Source organism: Gouania willdenowi, chromosome 6 (genome assembly GCF_900634775.1).
Source record: "Gouania willdenowi chromosome 6, fGouWil2.1, whole genome shotgun sequence".
NCBI lineage: Eukaryota > Metazoa > Chordata > Actinopteri > Blenniiformes > Gobiesocidae > Gouania > Gouania willdenowi.
In genome coordinates, this window is record NC_041049.1 from 28,574,653 (window position 1) to 28,587,585 (window position 12,933).

Genomic DNA, 12,933 nt, shown 5'->3' on the forward strand with positions numbered 1-12,933 from the left:
TCCTCCTCACTGCCAGAATCTGGCCCAGCAGGCCCTGATGGGAACCATCAACAGCAGCATGCATGCTGTGCAGCAGGCCCAGGCTGACCTGGGACACGTGGATAACCTGCCTCCACTGGGACATGATCTGGTACATCAAACACTCTCTTTCAGTATTATCGTGTCTGATTTAAGCCTATAATCTTTCAAATCCTCTGCTCACACAAATGTACAAAAATATTTCTCAGAACAATGAGATGTAGAAAACTGGCTGTAAAAGCAAGGGTTAGATTGGTTTTCTTTTTTCTTTTGTCAGCTATTTTCCATCAACCCCACACTGGAAGTTTACTGTGAGTTGAAACTGATCCAGTGCCAGTAACTAAGATTTTTCTTCCTAAAAAGGCTTCCAGAGTTTGGGTTCAGAACAAAGTGGATGAATCCAAACATGAGATCCACTCCCAGGTTGATGCCATCACCGCTGGAACGGCATCTGTGGTCAATCTTACTGCAGGTGGGTGTGAGCATTACTCCTCCATTAAGTCAGGGGAAATCTCAGCATACAGCACCAACCTCTCCCTAACAAGTGTGTGCATGAAGGCTTGTCTCTGAGGTAGTGTCTGTGTTTCCATCAGTCGTTCTGCTGCTGTTTGCTGAAGTTGTTTCATTTATAGAGCAGCACGTTGAAGATGAAGTCTATCAGAGTAGCTTTAGTTCTCCTGATAAAGTGAATGTTTCCCAAAGAGTCACAACAACTTTAATCTGCTTCAACAACCCCACAATCATTCTGTCATTTTGTGTGTGTGTGTGTTTGTTGTTTTAGATATTCTGTCCTTTTTTATATATTTGTTGTCCAAGAGCCTCATGTGGCCCCCGTTCCCACACCATCTCAGACGCAGTCTTTTGTCGTCATGGCTGCTTGTGTTATTGACAGACTGTCTCTGTGGAACCATTTCAGCCTTTTACTGTGTCACTGTTCTGTCTGTTCAAACCTAATTTACTGTGACATTGGACATCAGTGCCATTGTTATCATCCATCTACAGGTGAACCCATGGACACTGACTACACAGCAGTGGGCTGCGCCATCACCACCATCTCCTCCAACTTAACGGAGATGTCCAAAGGTGTGAAGCTCCTGGCAGCGTTACTGGATGATGATTTAGGCAGTGGACACAAGCTGATGGGCGCTGCCAGGATGTTAGCAGGAGCTGTGTCTGACCTGCTGCGATCTGTCCAACCTGCAGCAGCTGAGGTGAGCGAGCTTCTGATCTTCTGAGTGATTCCTGTTTGCTAATTCCAATAGTCATTTTGTGTATTTTTGTGTTTTTGAAACCGTTATGTCATTTTGTACATGTGTTGTTTTTTGTAGTCATTTTGTGTGTTCAAGTGGTTATTTTGTGGGTCTTTGTTTTTTGTATTTTGTGTTCATGAGTCATTTTGTGTATTTATGTTGCCCAATTCTGTGTTTTTGTTGTTTTTTTGTATGTTTTTGAAATGTGTTGCTGTTTAATGTTTTAGATGTTATTTTTTGTGTTTAAGTGATTGTCTTTTGTGTCTTTGTGTTGTGTTTTATGAGTCATTTGGGTATTTTGAAACTATTTTGTACTTTTTCCATCATAATGTATTTTTGTTATTTTATTGTTTATCGAGTCATGTTGCGTATTTTTGTTGTAAATTTTTCATTTTTTGGAGTAGTAGGTGTGTTTTTGTGATTATTTTGTGTGTTCATGTTCTCATTTTGTGTATTTTTGAGCCATTGTTGTGTTGTTTTGTGTATGTTTCTATTGTGTATTATAATTTTGTTGTTTTATATGTTTGTGATCAGTTTTTGTTTTTAAGTGGTTGTTTTTTTGTCATGATGTGTATTGAAGTGTTTTTTGTGTGTTGTATTTTGTGTTTTTTTTAGTCATTTTCTTTGTTTTTGTTGTTTTTGTGTGTGATATGACTTTCTGTACTTTTTGGGTGTATGCTACGAAGCTAACTTCGTGCTAACTTCCGGGATTTAATTAGTGTGTGCTGTCCTACAAAGCTCGCTAACGTCTTACGGAGCTAAATCACCATGGTAACTTAGGCTGAACGACTAACCTGGTTTGAACCGGGTTTTGTTCTGGCTAGGATCTTAGAAAGTGATAAAGCCCCGCCTCCTGACGAATCAGTTCTCTTAGAAAATGACCTGCCCATTGTTAGAAGATCCTGGTTGGAGCAGATCTGACAGCTGCGTTTAGGAAAGAAAGATTATTGATGGATAAATGCAATCTTTTCATTTACTGATGACATCCTTTAGGAAAGATATAGATTTACATCTGATAGACTGATCTACAGTGAGCTGATGAAGCCTGTGTCTCCGTATGCACAGACGGGTAAAGTCATTCATTCATACGCTATAGTGAGGTTGACAGCGTCAGCAGGAACATACTACAGTGAAACGATATGCTATCATCCCAGTGTGTGTGATAAATTGAGGTCTACCTGAATAGAAACATGTGTGTGCTGTAATCAAGTTTAACTGATCAGAACGCTGTTTATCATCCAATGGAATAATATAAATAATCTCACGTTAGCAGCTTCCTGCCTGTGTTCTTTCATTCCTGCCTTTTCTGTAACAACAGTGTTGTTTTTGGTCTGAATTATGGATTTTAATTAATCAGCATTTTAAACTTAAGCAACACCTAACCCAGTCAAGACCAGGTTATGAAGTGGATCAGATCTGAGTATAAAAGCCCCGCCTCCCAACCAATCCTTCCTGGTGCACGCTGTACTAACACTGTTGCTCTTCACTATCTTCATGGTTTTGAATTCACTATATTTTTTCAAGATCATAAGCTGTTCCTCCATTATAAAAAAGGTCGCTCTGACAGGTTTCTCCATTGTAGTGATTGGTCAGACGCTGCAATCTCCACCCCTTTTATGAGAGCGCACACGTAGCCAGGCTGAAGTCATTTGGCTTAAATTAGCGTGTTATTATCGACCTTCGTAGGACAACTTCTTTTTGACAGGGAATGTTAGCCCGCTAATGGAGAAAAATCCAGGATATAATTATCTAGCTTTGTAGCATACCCCCTTTAATAGTTGTGTGTTTTTGTTGTTATTTTGTGTATTATATTAGGTTTCATATTCCTTTAAAATTCTTGGATAATAATTTTGTGAGATTTGTTTGAGTGAGGGCCTCCAGTTTTACAGGATCCTGTATGAGAGCGCTGTTGGCTGCCTGGCCAGGGCGGGCCTGTGTAACCACTGTGGTGATGTCATCCTCACACAGCCCAGGCAGACGGTGCTGACTGCTGCAGGAACCATTGGACAGGCCAGCGGGGACCTGCTGCGTCACATGGGGGAGGGCGAGACTGACGAAAAATTCCAGGTTGGATGCGTTCTCTGACACTTTCAGCCAAACAGGAAGACACACTTGTCTCAGGGAGCCCTGCTTTATTAATGATGATTATTTTTAATCCAAACCTCTATTTTCCTCCTTTTATATTTCCTCACACAGTGATGATTTGTTCCTGTGTAGGTTTAATGCCTGCAGAAGAGGCCCATAAATCATCTGCATTCTCAGGCTTATCGACCTTGAGCTACTATTCTGCTGCTGCATTATGATATTGTAGCGTGTAATTCAATTGCTTCTCCTAACAGCTAAGGAGTTATTCATTGCTCAAACACAGGCTTTGGTTGTCTTGCTTTTTGCTGCTGTACTTCTTTTAATCGCGTTGCACGTGCACCAATTCATTTAGCGTGCACAGCTGTTGAGTGTTTCCAGTAAAGGACATTGATGATGAATATATTGCAGGACATCCTGATGAATCTGGCCAAAGCTGTGGCCAATGCAGCTGCGATGTTAGTGCTGAAGGCCAAGAATGTGGCTCAGGTGGCTGAGGACACCATTCTGCAGAACAGGGTGATCGCAGCCGCCACTCAGTGCGCTCTGTCCACCTCCCAGCTGGTCGCCTGCACCAAGGTACCACATGACATATCTGACCTGCAGAAATAACAGTACATGCACTAACAGTAGGATTGGAAAGTGGTCATGTAGATAACATAAGATAGGACAATAAAAGATAAGATAACAGAAGATAAGATAAGACCTTTATTTGTCCCACGTGGTAGAAATTGTAATTGTTACAACATCATAAAGAGTAGAAAAAAATAGCCCTGTACACTTTGGGAATGAATGAATGAAACGTGAATAACAAGAGTAAAATAATAGTAATAAAATTACACTATAATAACTATAATTATAATAATCATCATCTTACAAAAAAACAGCAACAACGTATGTGCACGTAGTCAAAATATTTACTCACAAAAACTTGAACACAAGCAAAACTATAACACATAAGGACACGTGTTTTTACAGTTTTTTTAAAAAAACAATCTGTAGCACATACGGATGATTGAAATGTTAGTTTAGAGACTTTCTATAGTGTCACCTTTAGGTTTTTGCAGCTAAGGCAGTCTGGCATAGGACTAGACATTTGTGCCATATTTGGTCATTGTTTGCAAAGGTAATTTCCTCTTAAGAAAAAAAAAAGCAAAAGAAGAACACACAAGACAACAATAGGTTCCAAGAAAAAGTTACAAAAAGGAGAAGAAGAAATTTAAAAAGTTTTTCCAAGAAGTTTGATGAAAAAAAGTTTAAATAAGAAGTTCCAAGAAGGAGTTTCAAGAAGAATTTCCTCAAAGAATACATTTCAAGAAGAAAAAAGTTCCCAGAAGAATACGTCCAAGAAGATGAAGTTCCAGTAATAATAGAAAGAAGTTCTAACAACAAAGTTCCAAGAAGAAGTTCAGAGAGCAATGTGTTCAAAAAGAAGTTCCGAGAACAATACGTTTCAAAAATAATTTCTAAGAAGTTCCACTAATAACCGGAAGAAGTTCCAAAACTAAGAAAAAGTCTCAAGGAGATGATGTTCCAAGAAGAACATGTTCCAAGAAGAAGTTCCTAGAAGAATACATTCCAAGCAGAGGTTCCAAGAAGATGATGTTCCAAGACCAACATGTTCCAAGTAGAAGATGCTCTAAGAAGAAGTTCCACTAACAACAAGAAGTTTCAATAATAAGAAAAAGTACCAAGAAGAAGTTTTAAGAAGAAAAAGTTCCAAGAAGAAGAAGAAGAAGAAAGACAGGCTCCCAGTAATATTTAATAGAATAAGATTATTTTATATAATATTTAAAGTGTCAGAAATGATTCTTCAGACACTTAGGATGGAGCCGTCAGCCGCTAAAGATCTCTCTGATCTGTATTTATATTTACTGTATATATCCATATAAATGTAGTCTGTGTGTTTTACCATGTGTTTGTGGTGCCTGTGTGTGTGGTGCAGGTGGTGAGTCCGACCATCAGCTCCCCGGTGTGTCAGGAGCAGCTCGTGGAGGCTGGGAAGCTGGTGGAGCGTTCGGTGGAAACCTGCGTCAAGGCTTGCCGCTCGGCCAGCGATGACAGCGAGCTGCTGAAGCAGGTCGGAGCAGCAGCCGGCGTGGTGAGCCAAGCCCTCGGTGACCTCCTGCAGCATGTACGCCACTATGCCAGCTGCGGAGAGCCCATTGGGCGCTACGACCAGGCCACAGACACCATCATGAATGTGACGGAAAACATTTTCACTTCAATGGGAGATGCTGGTGAGTGCTTTGTGATGTGTTGTACTCCCATGGGGGGGGTTGGTCTGTGATCCCTTTCAAAGGTTTGTCCATTTGTTATGTTTTGGTACAAGAGGCTGAAGCATTTCCAAAGCCAACTCTCATAGAAAACATGTTATCCAAAACCACTTCACAGTCTTAAATCTGGTCTCAATCAGCATCAGGGAAGCTTTGAAACTTAAATGGAAACACATGGCACGAGCAAAAAAACAACAACTTTGTCTTCACTAAATCAAGGTGAATACTAAACTTGTGCAACACAAGTTCACCTCTCAGTGATGAGAGTTTGAGCTGTTGATAGACGACAGGCTGGGACCGAATCAGACGTCTTGCAGACTTCTCCAGTGAGTTATTTCCTGTCAGAGGTGGGTGTGCAGGGCTTTATATAGTTGTGTGGGGGAGACGTTACATGTAGCCCCATGATTTCCTTTCATATGGATGAGGCTGACTCATAGAAAGCTCCAGCTGTGACATGAAAGCATTTCTGTGTCTGCAGGAAAAGAATGATTCCTGATCTTAAGTGGGAGGGGTTTCTATTCTTTGATTCCTCATTTGTCATCATCGCACCCTCTTTGCAGAATCACACAAAGGGTATTAAATTTACAGATATGTGCAACCAAAGCAGTATAACAGCTTAAATATCTGATTTGATTATCCATTAATGTGCACTGCACACCCCTGAGCCATGAAATTATGATCACTGCAACCATTCTTTGAGGTCCTCAAATGCCTTGATTACAAAATAATGATACTTCAAAGCCTCGTTTATTGAAAGTAATTAAAAAAAAAAATTTAAATAAAATTATATATATATATATATATATATATATATATATATATATATATATATATTACTATGCTGGCATTTGTTGTCTTGGGTTAACTATATGGGCCTGTACTACAAAGCTGGATACATTTATCCAGGATATCTCTCGGTTAGCTGGCTTCACCTAACCCAGGGGTCTGCAACCTGCGGCTTTGGAGCCTAATGTGGTTCTTTGACTCTTATGCAATGGCTCTTTGTAGCTTTAAAAAACACTGTTGAAAGAAATATATATATATATATTTTTTTTTTTTTTTTTACAGATGCTATTAATGATTAATGACAAATAAAATCAAGATATAACAGTTTGTTAACCTACAATAATTCACATTGTGCAATGACTCAACACCTTCCTACTTCACCTCCTGCAACATCTACAGACCATCAACTTTCCTGCCCCTGTGATTAACCTTAAGTTTTAAATCCCTGGTAAGATAATTAAACCAACAAAAACACTATTCTGGAAGAAAATAAAGATTTTAATTGTGTGGGAACAGATTCATTTAACCACCAATGTGCAAGTTAAATATGCATGATTTATGTGTGGCAAGAAAAGAGCAATTAGCATGTGTTGATCACATGATCATGTGTTACCAAATTCAAGTTACTTTCAAATACATTAACTAAAATTAAAAAAAAAATCTTTTTATAACTTTTTTATAACATTGTGTTCATGTAAACTGAGATGACTAAGAATTTGAAGATGCAAGACACTGTTTTATTTCTTGATGTTAATTTCTTTTCTTTTATTTTAAACTATTTTTTTACGTTGCCGTTTACATGATCAATAAAATTCAAATCACATTAAATCAAACATTATTCTATATAATTTTAACTGTATAGAATTTAATACACTGTATTGTCTTCATTGAGAAGGTATTTTTTCAGCTCCAGGAGGACTTTAATCCAGGTGAGATGAGGTAAAATGGTTCCTTTGAGAGTAAAGGTTGCAGACCCCTGACCTAACCAAACTTTCATAAACCCAGAGCAGCTATACTACGAAGCAGATGATCAACAACACTTAAGCCAGGTGATTCCAACCTTGTTGCGCACGCACTCTGTCTGTTCTAGACCTGTGAAATATTTCTTAAATTTCTTTATTTTTCAATGTTCGTCTCTTGTAGGCTCTGACACATAACCCCACGGTCACGATGCAGTTGGCTGGACTGCATCATCGTGATAAATCAGCCAAAACACATTTGTGCAGCCTTCCCATTGTACGTGGCACACCCAGCCCAAGAACATAAAATGTCTACTCCCAATTCTCTGGACACTCTTGCTTATGGGTCTCCCCTGTGCGTGAGCTGTTTGCAGGAGCAGCTGGCCTGCAAAACTTTCCTCTTGACTAATTAGAATAAACTGCACTGAGAATTAGTACTACTCTTGTCATCTGTCCTCGGAGCTGCAGAAAAACCTTACAGACACACAGAATGTGAAAAGCCAACATCTCTATCAGTTGCTGTTGAGTGTGATAAACTACTCTGCACCAGCTGCTGGGCTGTACATTTCTCTCTACCGAAGCGATCATGTTGTTAACTGTTTTAACGTTCATTGTCTAATCAGGGGAAATGGTGCGCCAAGCCAGAGTGTTAGCACAAGCGACCTCCGACCTGGTCAACGCCATGAGGTCAGATGCAGAGGCAGAGGTGGATGTTGACAACTCCAAGAAGCTGTTGGCTGCTGCTAAGCTGCTGGCTGATGCCACCGCTCGGATGGTGGAGGCTGCAAAGGTGAGTGAGCATCAGGTTTCAGGTCAAAGCGTAATCAAGAAAAGCCGTAGCTTAACATTCAAAGGTTGTTCAAATATAGTTTTTTACTCACTTTGCCTTTGTTTCATGATTAGTATTAACCTTAGTTTGCGCTCCAACACTGTTTATAATTGTCTGCAGCCACCAAGACAGATATGGCCAACTTTGATCACAGTGGAGGATACGACATGTGAATGTCTGATCTGATTGTTGCTTTTGTATGTTTTTCTTTTTCTTTTTTGTGTCTTTTGTTTATTTTTTCCTGATTGTGTCTTTTGTGTGTATTTTTACCTCGGCAAAGGAGGTAATATTTTCACAAGCATTTATTTATTTGTTTCTTTGTTAGCAGGGTTTCGTCAAAAGTACTGGTACTTAACAGATTTTGACAATATTTTAATCAAAGCTAGACCTTGTGCCATGGAAGATCAAACCTATGAATTTATGCATTTTTTGAAACATTCACTCGTTACTTATATGTACGCTGTTGGTGATGCTGACAGCCTCAGAAAGAACACACGCTGCATTATATATAAATCATGTATCATGTAAGCTTACTAAGCCATTTGAATGCAGCATGTCCCTTTCATAGGGTTCCCTAGAGCAGTGTTTTTCAACCTTTTTTGAGCCAAGGCACATTTTTTTCATTGAAAAAATCACGAGGCACACCACCAGCCAAACATGTTAAAAAATGATACTCTGTAGCATATATTAACAATATAGCCATTCTCATCAAAGTGTCTTGAATAGGAATCAAATAAACACAAAGAATAAAGGACTTTATCATCATTTGTATTTCTTCTTTCAAATAAAAAGTGTACTTAACATGTCCACTTCAAAAATACAGCTTGAACATAACAAATGAAACAACAATGTGGTATTAAAGGTAGTAGAAAACGTCAAAGTGTTTTGCAAACTCTAATTCTGTCCAAAATTATTAATTACCAGGAATACAGAAATATCGTGCTTATTATGACAGAAGCAATAATATTTGGGAAAGATTTCACTGTTCTACACTGAGAAATATGAAGAGTTACATGTACAAAATGTCAATCTCAGTGTAATCTCAGCCCCTCCCTCCCGCTCCCGCTTCAGTGCTGACGGCTGCAGCGGAGGCTGTTCTACTTCCTCAAAGTATCAGGTTCAAAATTAAAGCGGTAAATTTCTTTAAAACCACAGTAACTACTGATCAAACACATTCTGAGTGAAGTCATCCTTTAATATCTCCGTTAAGTTGATCATTTAACCGTAGAAGCGGAGCAAGAAGGAAAAAAAAAAAAGACGTCATCAACACTCTCTCTCTCGCTCTGTCTCTACCCTGTTACCGGGGCCACACGCACGCGCGCGCGCACACACACACACACACACACACACACAGACAGACAGACAGACAGACAGAGCTCCCTAGTGATCGCGTCGCTGGAGCGATGAAATGATGGACTGACAAAAAAGCACCACTATGTGCAAACTACCGATCAGGGACGATTTAAGGCAATGGCATCGCTTCCGTCGCGTTCGGTGTGCACACACCTTTAGTCACTACTGCAGCACGGACACTCGACATTGGTATATTATTTGCAGATAATAATTAATATGTTTTCAAAATTTTTTTTTAGACCAATTAGGTGAAATTGGATAATTTCCCACGGCACACCTGACGATCTCTCGCGGCACACTAGTGTGCCGCGGCACAGTGGTTGAAAAACACTGCCCTAGAGCAGTGGTGCCAAAGTAAAAGTCTGAAGGAACACCTATTGTGCAAAATAGCCTTTATAACACGTGTTATCACTCATATCATGTACACAATATCTGTAAATGTGCATAATTATTTACAAAAGCCAAATAAAATGTGACAAACACAACTATATTACTCATAAAATATATATTACCGAAATATTTAAAAACAAAATTAGGTAAAGAGTTTACCTATGGATTATGAAATGAAACATACAAAGTAGTACATTAAAAAAATAATTATTTTTGTGTAGTTGTATATTATAATAATTAGGGCCCTATAAAACCCATTTAATTTTTTTCCAAATTCCGTGTTTTCCACATTAATTTATTAATTAATTTATATATTTATTTTTTAGAAATAATCATTAGTTTTTAACTCCTGTGAGAAAACAAAAATAAATACTAATAAATAAAAAAAATGATAATTAAACAAAAATGTATGTAAACATTAAAGTAAGATACAATTAAAAGGTAGATATAAGTTGTGGTAATTATTTTGACTGCTCCTTTTTAATTATTTATATGTCATATAAATATGTATGAGAACAGCATTAATGTCACCCAATTGCAAATTTCACTCAGGGATTAATGGTTTACTGAATCTGATCAGGTTTATTGATTACATTTTGATCAACTTAAAAGCAACTTTATCCACAGATGTTGTGTAGCACAGATGAGATGTTGTTAACACACTCTGACTCACAACAAGTGAAACTGCTCATGTTCTCTGGAGCAGCGCTGCACGAGAAATGGGTGGAGCTTCACAGACACAGTAAAGTGATGGCTTTGTATTTAGGAGTCAGTGATGATTTGCGTAGTTTTTTGGCAGTTTAGACACAGGGTTTTGGGTGGTTTAGGAGCTGTTTGAAGCGGCCAGGACGGGAGGGGAGCGGGCGGTGCACGTAATAAACAGTCTATGGAAACATTTCCCCATAAAAAAAAAAAAAAACCTTCCTTTTCCTTACGGTAATAATCATGTATGGTTATTGTTCCAAAATCCCACACCTGGACTTGCCTCACGGCACACCGTTTGGGAACCACTGCCCTAGAGCTCTGATTTTGTGGGTCGCACAAAATTTTATTTGGGTCGCCAAATAAATTTGCAATATTAGGGTAGCTCTACTCGCTCCACCCGGGTCCCGCAGACAAAGACGTCATCACGTTAATTTACGACATATGCATTGCATTACGTCCTCATTAAGCGTCTCTGGGTTTGTTGTTGACAGTACATGTTGTTAATTTCATATCATCTGTTGCATAGGGTAACTATACTTCCAGATTTACCCAGACACTTTCTCTTTTCACGGCTGGATTATACAAACCGACTGGGTTTCCCAGGGCCCCTGAACACAACACGGTAATTCAGATGACCGTAACTACGCTCAGATTCGCTCTATTGGAGAAATCGCTCTGGGCCAAGATATTTCTGATTTTAGACATATTATGGAGGTAGAAACAGGCTCTCCTTGTGATTTGTTTAATATGAGAGTTAAAAGTTAAGTCAGTGTCAAAGATAATGCCTAAGTTTTTTACTGTGGTGCTGGGTGACAGAGTAATTCTATACAGAGACACTATTTGCTCTGATCATTTCTCTCTATGGTGTTTTGGACCAAATAAAATCACTTCAGAAAAGTTTTTTTTAGGAGAAAGTTATGGCTCATCCAGGATGCGACATCTTTAAGACAAGCCTGGAGTTTTAATAACTGATAAGTTTCATATGATTTAGTTGACAGATAAAGCTGTGTATTTTCCGCATAGCAATGGAAATGTCTATTATGTTCTCTGATAATGATAGTGGAAGCATACGTATATAATGTAAAGAGTATTGGTCCCAAAACTGAACCTTGTGGAACTCCATGATGAACTCTGGCATGCGCTGAGGAGAGATTATTAACATGAACAAAGTGGGTTCTGTCTGATAGGTAGGATTTAAACCAACCCAGCGCTGTTTCTTTAATCCTAAAAACTCTTTCCAGTCTCTGCAGCAATAAATGATGATCCACTGTATCGAAGGCTGCACTGAGATCTAAGAGCACCAGAACTGAGACCAACCCTCAGTCTGAGGCTAAGAGGAGATCATTGTTTACTTTTACTAAGGTAGTCTCTGTGCTGTGATGGGCTCTAAAGCCAGACTGAAAGCTCTCGTATAAAATGTTCCTATGTAGGTGATCGCATAGTTGACCTCTTCTCTCAGCATTTTAGCAGGCTGATGTTTTGAATTAAAAGAAAAACAGGAAGTGATCTGAAAGAATAGGATATGGAGGATATATTGTCAGGTGGTCAATATCTAAACCATTTGTTAGAACAAGGTCCAGGGCATGATTAAGATAATGAGTTGTGTAAAGCCGATTGAATCTAATAGTGAGGTAAATAATTTGTTTGGGCTGTTGTTTTCATCACCAACATGAATGTTAAAGTCGCCTACTATGATAGCTTTATCAGTGCTCAGCACCAGATCAGTGAGAAAGTCAGAGAATTCGGAGAGAAACTCTGAATATGGACCAGGAGGACGGTAAACTATAACCAGTAAAGTGGGATTTTCTATCTTGTTTTTAGGAATGCAAATTTCTAGAGAGAGGCTTTGAATGAATTGTGGTTAAGTTTGGTGTTTGGGGTAACTGATAAGCTAGAGTGGAAAACTGCTGCCACTCCTCCTCCCCGACTGCCCTCACGGGGAATATGGTGATTACCATAATTGGGAGGGCTGGCTTCATTAAGAGCAACAAAATCTTTATTTTTGAGCCAATTTTCAGTGATATAAGATCACTCACTAAGAGAGGCATAGACAAAAGCGATCTGATATTTACAGTAATAGTCCACATTTAATAGTTTTTTCATTGTTTTGTGTTCTGTTTGTAGTTTTAATTTTGATGAGATTTTTATGGTTAACTCCTCTATTGTGGGCTTTAGTTTGTATTGCATGTTGCTCTGTACTGCTCAGCACAGTGTTTATGGGGTATAGGTGCTCTGTACTTTGAGTAAAGGGTTTATCTATGGAAGCATTTGTTGTAGCTGCAGGT

At 38.8% G+C, this 12,933-nt stretch overlaps 1 protein-coding gene across 6 annotated transcripts in view; it reads left to right on the forward strand.

The window, feature by feature from the left end:
- Positions 1–12,933, forward strand: part of tln2b (talin 2b) — a 141,398-nt gene that overhangs the window by 81,648 nt on the left and 46,817 nt on the right. For all 6 annotated transcript variants that reach the window (XM_028448861.1, XM_028448860.1, XM_028448862.1 and 3 more), the window contains exons 14-20: positions 17–130; positions 382–490; positions 1,021–1,229; positions 3,237–3,335; positions 3,762–3,929; positions 5,296–5,590; positions 7,995–8,161. In XM_028448861.1, the coding sequence (XP_028304662.1) occupies positions 17–130; positions 382–490; positions 1,021–1,229; positions 3,237–3,335; positions 3,762–3,929; positions 5,296–5,590; positions 7,995–8,161 (1,161 nt within the window). The remainder of the gene's footprint in view (positions 1–16; positions 131–381; positions 491–1,020; positions 1,230–3,236; positions 3,336–3,761; positions 3,930–5,295; positions 5,591–7,994; positions 8,162–12,933) is intronic.